At 53.4% G+C, this 11322-nt stretch overlaps 1 protein-coding gene across 1 annotated transcript in view; it reads left to right on the forward strand.

The window, feature by feature from the left end:
* SMAD6 (SMAD family member 6) overlaps nucleotides 1-9257 on the forward strand; it is a 36749-nt gene extending 27492 nt beyond the window's left edge. The window contains exon 6 of the mRNA XM_035335953.1: nucleotides 8599-9257. Coding sequence (XP_035191844.1) covers nucleotides 8599-9140 — 542 coding nt within the window. The 3' untranslated portion in view covers nucleotides 9141-9257. The remainder of the gene's footprint in view (nucleotides 1-8598) is intronic.
* The last annotated feature ends 2065 nt before the right edge of the window (nucleotides 9258-11322 follow it).

The following is an 11322-nucleotide window of genomic DNA, read 5'->3' on the forward strand; positions in this document are numbered from 1 at the left end:
TCCCCTTCCCTTCGAACACCCAGGGGGACGCAGGAGTACCGGGGATTCGTGTCAGCGCGGCAGGATGCGATGCATCCCACTGAGCTGCGCGTATTTGGGTATTTCCCTTTATTTTTAAGGAACTGTGGTTTTCAGAAATGAAAACAAACGCTCCGTGGCCAGGGAGGGCGAGGAACGTGAGTCACCTCCACTCGCCGTGCGCACACACGCAGCGAGGAGCTCAGAGATCATCCTGAGATGCTTTCGGGGACTCGTGGAGGCCCCACGCTGCTGTCCCGTGGGGGTCTGCAAACCTCGGGGGGGTTCCAAAACTGCTGCTTTCCCTCGTCCCTGCCCTGCTTATCCCTTGCAGAACAGGAGGCTTGGTGGTCACGGCCGTCGCGGTGGCACCGTTCCTCCCAGGAGGCAGAAATGGCCGGCGTGGCATCCTCCCTGCTTGGCTGGTGAGGGTGAGGGACCGGCTACGGGGCTTGGATGCGGAGATGCTGAAGTCATTGTTTAGTCTTTGCTTGAAGCGGGAGTAAGAGCCCATGGACGTTGGCCACGAGCAGTCGGTGGTGGAGCAAGCCGCTCGCTGCAGGGAAGGGCTGGAATAGCCCCAGAAGATGTTTACACATAAATACATGAAGCAGCAATCGGAAAATCTGGCGTGTGGGGGTGCACACGCATGCACGCAGCCCTCTGCACGTTCGGCCTGGCTGCGGCCGTGCAGACGTGCGGGAGCGAGCAGGAGCCATCCCCTAATCATCCCCTAAGACCTTCTCATAGAGATTCAGCCCTCTGGCGTGACTTGCACACAGCCACGATTGCTTCCTTGCAAAGGTCTTGAAATTTCTGCTAAATTTCGGCAAAGCCATCGCGAGAGGACTCGGAGTGAACGCAGCCGCGATGCTGCAGCCCCGGGGCTTGGCCAGGCAGCGAGGCTGGGGGCGAGCCCTGGCCGGAGGAGGGTCCTGGGCTTTGGGCAGTGAGAATGAAGCCTGGATTTCGTGCTGCTCGCAGCCCCTGCCTGGTTCCCGTATCCGTAAGGGCATTAGAAATATATATATATATATATATAAAGGTGGCTGGGGGAGGATGGGTAAACCTGCTGGGAGGTGACAACCAGAGCCCTCTGGGGACTGAGGAGGGGATGGGATGTGGGGCCTGCAGCCAGCGTGGGCATCAGGAAAGGTTTTGGGGGAAAATCCGAGGTTTTGGTTCTCCCAGTGCTCCCAGGCTGGGATGTGGGGGCTGTGCAGGGCCGGACTCTGCACCCAGGCGGCCAGGGAGGAGCAAAGCATCTCGTTCCCAGCCCCCTTGGACAAAAACACTTGACGGGCTCCTGATCGTCACCCCCAGGGAGCCTCCCCAGCCCGGCACTCCTCCGTGGCAGCTTGTTTTCCAGGTTGGTGATAGCTCCTGCAGCCCTCGCAGTCCTTGACACTCGCTGTTGGGTTGGCATCCAGCCGACAGACATCTGTCCGCAGCGCCCGGCGTCGCAAAGATGCTGCTCAGGGCTGCACGGCGGCCTCAAGCCGGACAGATCAGGGTGGCCTTGGTTTTTTTTTTTCCTCTTCTCACGTCGCCTGCCCCCTCCAGATCCCCTCCGCTTGTTTGCAGGCGTCACAGCGATAGAGAGGAGAGCAGGTGGAGGCTGTGCCTGTGCTCACACCAGAGGAGGCAGCTCAGGCTGTGCCGCGGTCCCAGGCTCTTAAAATCCAGCTGGTGGTGGTGCTTGAGTTGGCATGGCTTGGATTGTCCTCTCAGGGAAGCATCTTCACTCGCTTTCTGGTTAGGAAATGCAGAAAAGCACGGCGAAGCTGGTGCACTCTCAGCTGGCTTTGTTGGCCGGGTCCCGTGCGAGCGCTGCAGCCCCAAGTCCCCAGCACCGTGGGGGGAGCAGGGTTTGTGCCTGGGGAAGGACCCTGCTGGGAGGCACTGAGCTTCCATCTCCTGGACACGGCCAATTTGTGGTGGGCAGGATGGAGCCGAGCTGGAATCTGGGGCTGGGACTGTACCGGGGGTGGCAGGAGATGGGATCTGGGGGAGAATATGTGGCTTTTGCTGCATGCCCGGGTGTCCGCGCCTTGAGGAGCTCAGTTCTCTGAATTGTGCAACAAGTAGAGTTAAGAAAAGCCTTTTTTTAAAAAAAAAAACAACACTGTTTTCTTTCCGTGGTGGGTGGAGGGATGTGCGTGTGGTGTCCTGAGTGGTCCTGCTGCCGTGGATGCTTCTGTAATTTTAGCGAGCGTGGGGAGCAGGGAGGTTTGAGCATCTTCAGAGCATCTCTGCCACCGTCTCTGCGATGTTGTCACCATGTGAGCGTCTGGCTTCCCAAAACAGCTCCCTGACCTCCAAAAACTTCCCCAAACTTCCCAAAAACTTCCCTGACCTCAGCGTCGCAGCCACCCCAGGTGGAAAACCCTCGGCTGAGTGCTGGTGGGCACCAGGCAGGGCTTGGATCCGGACGCGGAGGAGAACTATTCCCATTTCTCTTCAGAGGAACCTAGTAATTCGTTTTTGCTTTTAAAACGCTTGGAAGCTCTTGGCTGCAACTGCTCCATGAGCAAAAAGTGTTATTTACAAACACCCTTTTCCACTACGTTTCTTCTGCGGGATGCTCCGAGTTGCGGCAGCATTTCCAGCTCTGGTTGTGGAGCAGGCGATTTTCCTCCCCAAGAGCATCCCCGGGGATCTCGAGGAGCACCCAGAGCTGCTCTGACATGGCCAGCTCCAAAGCCAGCAGCACAGATGGCTTCAAACGAGAGCAGAGCTCAGCGGCTCCCATGGGATTTGCCACGTTTTGCTTGCAGGGTCACTTGGAGGAGCTGAAAACTTAGGAGTGCTCGACCTAAAAATTAAAAAAAAAAGGGGGGGGGGTATTTTTTTTTCCTCCCATTTCTTTGCAGCAGCCGCTCCCTGTCTCGCACTCCTTCCCTGCAGATGGACTCCGGGAATGAGGCTTTTCCCCAGGTTTTAGTGCATTTTGTGCGCCGTGCCCGGTGAACAAAGCCAACCCCTGCGAGGCGCTGCTGGGGGGATTCTCTGCAAACCTCCCGATTTTAGGGCACATCGCTGCGCGCAGTCCCCAAACCCGGGATTTCGCAGGGCTTGGACGTGCCCAGGGCTGGCTTCCAGGAGTGGAGAAACCTCCGCCAAATTACGGCTGATGACAGGTCTGGTGCTTTCATAATTGGCAGCGACTGCAGGTGATTACGTTCTGGGCTGCTTTTGAAGATGGATTTGCATTGTTGTGTTGGCTTCGACGTGCCAGGCACAGCGAGGCTCCATGCACAACGCCTGCAAGAGAAGCCGAGGTTACACCGAGACTGCTCGCCTCGAAAAACAAATCACCCAAATCTCCAAAAACACTGGCCTCGGAAGGAACGCATAAAAACATCAGTGAAAATACCTGAGTGATGCTCTTCCAGTTTTCTTACTTTTGGGTTTTTTTTCGCCCTTGGCTAGAAAGACTTTTGGAAACCACGCAGGGGAGCTGGAAAAAAAATTTCCTAAAATCCCTTCAACAACCGCCTGGACTGCGTATTCAACGGCTAGAGGAGGTACAGCGGAAACAACCCCCTCGAGTTTAGCTTGAAAATAACCCAGCTGCTGATGGCTTAGGAATTTCAGGGCAGAACGAAACCCGGCCTGCGTTTGTCTTTGAAGGATATCAGAAATCTGCACGAGCTGATGATTTTACGGAGTGGCTCCTTCTATGCACAGAAAATTGTTTTCGTCCTCGTTCTTGGCGTTGGCCGCTGTCCTGTGTTGCTTTTGTTTCTCGGGCTGCCATGGAAATGTCCCCCTTTCCCCCCAGGCCTCTCCACGCGCCTCTTCCACCGGCTCTGTTGCCCGCCAGACCCTATTTTTTGAACTAATTTAATTAATTAACCCAGCGCAAGTGTTCTTCTGAGTTAATCATCTACTGGGTTAACGAATTAAATCGGCTCATGGAGGAGGCTGGGGAGCGCCAGAGCCTTGGTCCAAGGTACGGGCTGGAGGAGGAAGAGGAGGAGGAGGAAGAGAAGGAAGGAGGAGGTGGAGGAGGAGGAAGGCGCCAGGAGCACATGCAGGGGATGGAGGAGCTGGGACCCCCGGGCCATGTGGTGGTGCCACCAGGCCGGTCGCAGTGTGAAATCCCGCTTCGTGCTGCAGGCCCAAGGCAAGCGGAGCCGTACGCCTCGGCCTGGCACGGAGCCGGACACTGCAGCACGAGGAAGAAGCCTGGGGCTGTCCAACCCCAGCTGCCCCCCAGCTCTCCTCGGCCTAGCCTCCAGTCCCACCACAGCACGAGCTTCTTGCTTCAGCAGGGAGACCAAGAATTGAACAGGAGGAGGGATGGGACTGTCCTTGTCCTCACGCAGGCTGCCCCTGGATTCTGCTGGGGGACAGCAAGGGGAACTCCACTGGTGGCCCCAGGGCCACCAAAGCCTGGCTCCTTCATCTCCCCACCTGCATGCTGGTGGCCTTGGGACGTCCCCAAGACTACTCCTGGGCCAGTGCTGGAGCTGGTCGAGTGTCTTCAGCCCCTCGAAGTCTGGGGGTGTCCCTTGGGTTCCTCAGGACCCCCCCTGCTCCCAGCGAGGGCAGACGGGGCTGGGTGGCACGTCCCCGGTGCCCGCATCCTGCTCTGGTGCTGGCCGCAGCGTGCGGTCTCTCGGAGGGGGCTGAGTGGCACATTCCAGCTGAAACTTGTAAGGCTGAGGTATTTTAAGTATATTGGCTTAACGAAAATGGTTGTGAGCTCTGCTGGGGCAGATTGACAATTAAATTTTTTTTTTTTTTTCAGGGCCATAAAAATTCCATTTCTGCCGTGGAAAGTTTTAACCTCTTCCTTGCCCCGGAGCTTGTTTCTGAGGGCATTAATCAGGGATTTGAGCTGATGGCTCCCCGGTGAACCGTTAAAAGCTTTGGGGGAAATGTGTGTGTTCTTTGTGCCGGGCTCTTTATCTGGAACCCGCTCCCGGTGCCCCTGTGTGGCTGTCCCCATCCTGCTGCCGTGCCCTGGGTGCTGGAAACGTGCTCCTGGGCTGTGGCACAGGGCAGAAAAAAGGCTCAGGTTGTACCTAACGGGGTTACAGGGGAATAAAACTCAGTGGGAAGAGCTTGGCTGTTGAGTAACAGATGTGATGGAGCTCAGTGGCCACAGGAGTGTTAGGAGCAACATGGGAGTAGCGTGGGGCATGAAAACGGGGCAGGGGCTGAGTTACTTGTGAATATCCCCCTGCGTCCCCTCAGGACTCCCACCAGGGACTCCTCCAGGTGTTGGACACGTATTTCAGTCCCCGTCATGTTTGCATCGTGCCGTGTTTTTTTTTTTTTAACATGTGTGGTCTTCCCTGTGGGTGACCCGCCGACAGGTTTTGGAAAGCCCCTGAGCAAGATCTGGGGTTACGCGGTGTAAGGGAGGCTGATGGCTCGTGGGGGGCTCTATGAGAAGCCACCCAGCATGATTCAGGGCTGTTTCTGGCAGAGTCACCACAAAAATGGGAATATTCCTCAAAGAATATGCCATCATAGGGTGGTATTTGGGGAGAAATGGGGGCACCACTCCCTTTTCACCCCATTTCTGGGGCCCCGTTGTCACCAGGTTCAGTTTTGCAGGGGGACCCGCAGCGAGGGTCTTCCATCCCATCCTGCCGCTACGTGCCACACCAAGCAGCGGGCAGGGACTGGGTTGGAAAAAGCATCTTTCCTTTTTCCCTTCTAATGAACTGCTTTGAACCCTGCTGGCGTAAAGCGCTGTCAAATCCCAAACCATGTGAAACCTCCCGTTATTTTCTTCACCTCCACGGGGAGCGAACGCAGCGAGCGCTTAAAGCACGTGCTCTTCGCCTTTATTCTCCTACAAGGCTCCCACTCGCCCAAGCCATGCAAAAGACCATTTTCCCATTAAGTTCTGGTTTTGATTCTCCGTCTCGCTTCCCATCTTTCTTTTTTATTTTTTTTTTAATCTCAAATTGTTTGAATTTCCTTTTGGATGCGCCTGCTGCAAGGCGCTGCTGCAGCAGAGGAAATGGTGACTGGGAGGAACGAGGCCACGAGTAAACAAGAGCCGGAGTTCCAGCGCGAACGTCTGATCGATGGAGGTGGCTCTGATGGAGGAGATAGCCCTGACGCCAGCCCGAAATGTAGCTGTTAGGAGTTGTAGCTGCCTACAATGATAGTTGTTAAAAATGCGGCGTATACCACCGAGGGAGGCACGGCTGGACTAAAATATTTTCCTTCCTTCAAAAAGAAAGGCAACAAGCGCGCCTCTGTTCCAGGAGGAGAAGGGGGGGAAAGAAAACGTATTGAAAAAAAAAAAGTGGGTGTTGTTGTCTGTGCATAAAGGGCAGCATGGAAAAAAGAGGAGGAAAAATGGAATATTTATTTAAATTGCTTTTCTGCCGGCCGCCCCTGCTGTCTGCTGAGTGGTAGCGGCTAATAGCTGGAGGCGAAACTAATACTTGGCAGCGGATAAGACACAGCACAGGCCCCCTTGTATTAGGGGCTTGCTGAAGTGCTTGCTTTATGTCAGGGCTGCAAGATGAGTTCATCTTTCCAGGGTTTGTTTGAAAGCACTGGGGGATAAAAGAAGGCGCAGGAGCCCGCGCGGCTGGGGCACGGGAAGGGTCCTGCGGGAGGCTCGGGGTCAGAGGCTTGGTGCTGAGCCTCGAGGTGTCTCCTCGAGGTGTCTCGGTGTGCCCACGGGCCTTCTGTAAGGCGTCTTGGATTCTAGGTGCAACAAAGAATGAGGTGGAAAAAAAACCTTCAGATGTGCTGATTTTTGTCTAAATAGAGCCCATGTCAGGGGCTGTCCCAAATAGGGACCAAAAAGAGGCACTTGGAGCTCAAAGTTGAGCACAAAATGCTCTTCAGAGACCTGTGGCTCCTTATAATTGCTCCGTCCAGGAACAGGCCGGTGGCTGTGGAGCAGCTGCTTGGTCAACATCTCTCCTGGCTTTCTCATGCTCTTGCTGTGGGTTTGAAGACAAAAACAGCCCCAGCTGAAGCGTGTCCCCATTTACCCTGGCCATCGCCACGCCTATAGGGTCACACGCTGCAGGGCCCGCGTTTTCCCGTGGCTATAGGAGGCCCAGGACATCAGCTCCAGCATTAGGAGGCACAAAGCTGCTGTTGTGCTTTTCCACAGTAGGTCACCAGAAATGCAGGGAAAGTTTCTTCCCACTTCTGGATACAGCACACATCAAACCAAAGTGGGGCTGTTGGCATCTCTGTAGGGTCCTACAAATTATTCGAAGAGATACGGGGGGAAAGGGTCTGACCTGGCATTTTGGTGGGGGTTTGGACCACGTGGAGGGGTCGGTGTGAGATGATGAGCATTGCCCGCGGCCAAGGGCATCCCGCCAGCTCTGCCTCCTCCCTGCTTGTCCGATTACCCCCATCTCCCTCCCCTTAAATTTGCACAGTTACAACTCAAGTTAAAGTCTTAACAAAGCCGCTTAATTCAAAGATCGTTAATGGGGAGGGGAGCCCATTCCCCTCCGGGGGAATTTGAGCCTGAAAAGAAAGGGGGCTGCGGGGCTGTGCTTGAAATCCGGTGTGTCAATGGGGTCTCTGAAGCAAAATAATGGCATCACCCCGCGTGCGAGTTAATCAGACTTGATGGCACGGAGGCGGAGGGGTCAGCAGGCCGCGGGCGCGTGATATATTGTCAGGGAGCTTAATGCCGGGCGCAGAGCAGGGCAGAGCTCCTCGCTTGAAATCCCAGAGCGGTTTTCTTTTAACTGGAGGTAGGAGCGGGGCCGATGTCTAGCAAGAGGTTAATTCGCCCCCTCCGGGGCCCTTGTAGGGCTGAGGTTCCCATGTTCCTTCTGGAGGCATCTTAAAAACTCCAGTGAGCTTTGAGCAGATTTCTGGTAGTCTGCATCACTCTTCCCTGAATGTAATTCTTAGAAAGAAAAGACGTTTCTTATTGTTCTGGAGAGAATTCCAATGGCTTTATAGGAGGACACGTATAGCTCAGGGAAGCTACTCCCCCTTGGCGTGAAATGCCTTCTCAGGTTCCGTGTTCCCCCGTGGGAACATCAGCAATGCTGTTGAAGAATATCACATAGCAGAGCTGCTCACCCGAGCAGTTCGTGGGCATCCTCGGCGTTTCAGCTCGACCCAAGTTTGCCTTTGGACTTGGGGGTGCAGCACCACAGCAGTGCGGGAGGAACTTGGGGAACTGCCAAGCTCAGGGGTGGCCAGGCTGTGGTGGGGGTATCAGGGTACAGTGTCCCAGTGGGATCTGGGTGCTGGAAGTGAATGCATCTTGAGTTCATGGGGTCTGGGCTGCTGGACGCAGAGCTGAGCCTTAAATTAGAGAGATAAAGGGGTGTTGGGCTTGGTGGGACCTGGAGGGTGGACCAACGGGTTGTCAGCCCGTGCTTGAGCCTTCTTTCCTGGGGCCATTTGACAGAACTGGTTGAAGACAGGCTTTGGGTTGAAGACGAGCTTTGGGTCGAAGATGAGCTTTGGGTTGAAGACGAGCTTTGGGTTGAAGCCAAGTTTTGTTTTCACAGAACAGAGCTGGTGGGTGGGAAAAGCCTTTCGTTTGCCCTCGATACTTGTCTTCTCCCAGGCGTCCACAGCAAACCCTGACTCTTGCTCTTCTTTCCCCCGCAGATGCCAGCACGTCGCCCGATGCCGTGAAAAGGAGCCATTGGTGCAACGTGGCCTACTGGGAGCACCGGACGCGCGTCGGCCGCCTCTACACAGTGTACGAACAGTCTGTCAGTATATTTTATGACCTACCTCAAGGAAACGGCTTCTGCCTCGGACAGCTAAACCTGGAAAACAGGAGCGAGACTGTGAGAAGGACTCGAAGTAAAATCGGATACGGGATTTTACTTAGCAAAGAACCGGACGGTGTGTGGGCTTACAATCGCAGCGAGCATCCCATCTTTGTCAACTCCCCGACACTGGACATCCCCAACTGTAGGACTTTGATAGTGCGCAAGGTGATGCCGGGCTATTCCATCAAGGTGTTTGACTACGAGAAGTCCTGCCTCTTGCAGCACACCGCTGAGCTGGATTACGCGGACGGGCCCTACGACCCCAACAGCGTGCGGATCAGCTTCGCCAAGGGCTGGGGGCCCTGTTACTCGAGACAGTTCATCACGTCGTGTCCGTGTTGGCTGGAGATTTTGCTCAGTAACAATCGATAACGGTCAGCCTCTGACGAAAGGAAAATAAAAAAAAGACACAGACTATCCCAAATATCACCTACCTAGATTTAATATAAAGTTTTATATATTATATGAAAATATATATTATACTTGTAATTATGGAGTCATTTTTACAATGTAATTATTTATGTATGGTGCAATGTGTATATGGACAAAAAACAGAAAATGCACTTTGGCTTATATAATTCTTTCAATACAGATTTTTTTTAAAAAAAATTATACAGCAAAAATAGGAGAAAGCCCTAATTTTGATGTATGGTTTTTTTGAAAATATTATTAATACCCAGACAAAAAGCTAATACCAGTCACTCATTGATAATAAAGTATTCGCATTATAGGGGGGGGTTTTAATTGTCTTTTTTTTTTTTTGGTCTTTTTTTTTTCCCCCTGACTGAAGTTCAGAGCAGCATCTGCTCAGGCTCTGCAGTCAGGGGGGATGTCCCCCATCCCAGCCAGCCCTCTTAGAAAAATGGTCAGTCGCTGGCAGGTTGCAGCTGTGTCCAAGCGGAGGGGAAATGGGGACAGCGTGAGAGCAGGGAGCAAAGAGAAGGTGAGAGGGAAGTCTCCTGTAGCTGTCCTTGTTCAGGGCTCGCTGCTCTCTGGTAACACACAGCACGATGGGGACGTGGGGACGATGTGTGTGCCTGTTCCCATTTGTGCAAATCAGTGGGTAGCAGTGCTGGTGGGAGGAGCAGAACTGACCGTGGCCCTAAAGGCCAGTAGGACCCAGTAAGACCAGTCTGCATTGTCCAGTAGGACCAGTTTGCATTGTTGACCTTGTACTGACTCTGGTACATCCTGGATGCGTTTGATGGTTGAGAAACAAACGGTGCTTTTGGATAACGTGTAGTCGGGCGGCTCCTCTGCTGGAGACACCGTAACGTGGCCTGAATTTTGGGAACCTGAAATAAGGTGGAAGTGCGCTGAATGAGGCTTGTGCGGGTTCGTCCTGTGGCTCTCCCAGTCTCCGCCAGGCAATAAAGCAGAATTGTTAAGGATATCCTTGCTATAAGGAGCAGCTGCAGCCAGAGGTCCTGGATTGATGAGCTTGTCCCAGCAGAGGTACATTCTGGAAATTGTGGATAAAGTCGGACATTTTGCTGACTTCTGCATCAGTTTTGTTGCTCTCATCACTGTAGCACCATGCGCCCGCACGGGCAGGTTGGTGGTGTTTGGCTTCACTTCGCCAGTAAAGTTATTTGCTGCGTTATTTATTGCCAGTGACTGGTGGGGCCAAGTCTTGGAGTTTATTACTGTGCAAGTTGGCTTTTCGTGAAGCCCCTGCCTCTGGAGTCCGGTGACTTGAAGGAGCTCCTCAGCTTTCAGTGCTCAGGGGATGTTTTTGTAGCCCTCGTATTTGCAGAGAAAAGCATGCAAAAAGACCTCCTTAATGGCTCCAAACCCAGACAGAGACTAAAACAGGACTGACATACTATTATAAATCCCTCCTGGTAATACCTGAGGGTTTCTACAGCAGCTACGAGCAGGGATAGGGCAGGTGGGAACCTCATCGTGCTGGGAAAGGCGCAGACCTGGCGTGGACGCTGGGGAGAGACACGAGCAGGGAATGTCGCAATGACATTTCTGCAGCTCATTTTTCAAATTATAACCATACTTGAAATGATATTTAATTGGGACCACATTGGTTGAGTTCACGCAGCATCGGTACTAATATGACATCATTAATTTTTGTTTGTGTTACAGCCATTGTTGTCAGGGAATGGTGTCAAAACATGTCACTATCGTTTAAAGCCAGCTTTCAAGAGCTTTGCAGGGTTTTTTTTTTTTATCCCCTTTGGCTTAGATCCGGTGTGTTGTGCCATACCACCTACATCACTCGCTGTATCACTTCCATGCGCTTGGTTAAAAGATCATTTTAAGATTTTTTTTTTCTTTTGACAAAAAGAGGGTTTCGTAAATACCGCCTTCGTTTCAGCTCAGAAGAACCAGCCAAGAGCTGATTTGCTTCTCCATGGTTGTTGACAGTTTCCTTTTCCAGGCTCCTCTTTCCCAGCCCCCCCCTCACCACCCAGATGGCCTCAAACACCCCGCAGCGATGCCAGCATCCGTCCTTGTTGAGATGCCATGTGGGACGCTGCAGACATCCTTAACCATCTCTTGGGTCCCTGTCCCTTGAGCCCTCTCCTCCTCCACCCTCGCA

Source organism: Oxyura jamaicensis, chromosome 10, assembly GCF_011077185.1.
Source record: "Oxyura jamaicensis isolate SHBP4307 breed ruddy duck chromosome 10, BPBGC_Ojam_1.0, whole genome shotgun sequence".
In the NCBI taxonomy this organism is placed as follows: Eukaryota; Metazoa; Chordata; class Aves; order Anseriformes; family Anatidae; genus Oxyura; species Oxyura jamaicensis.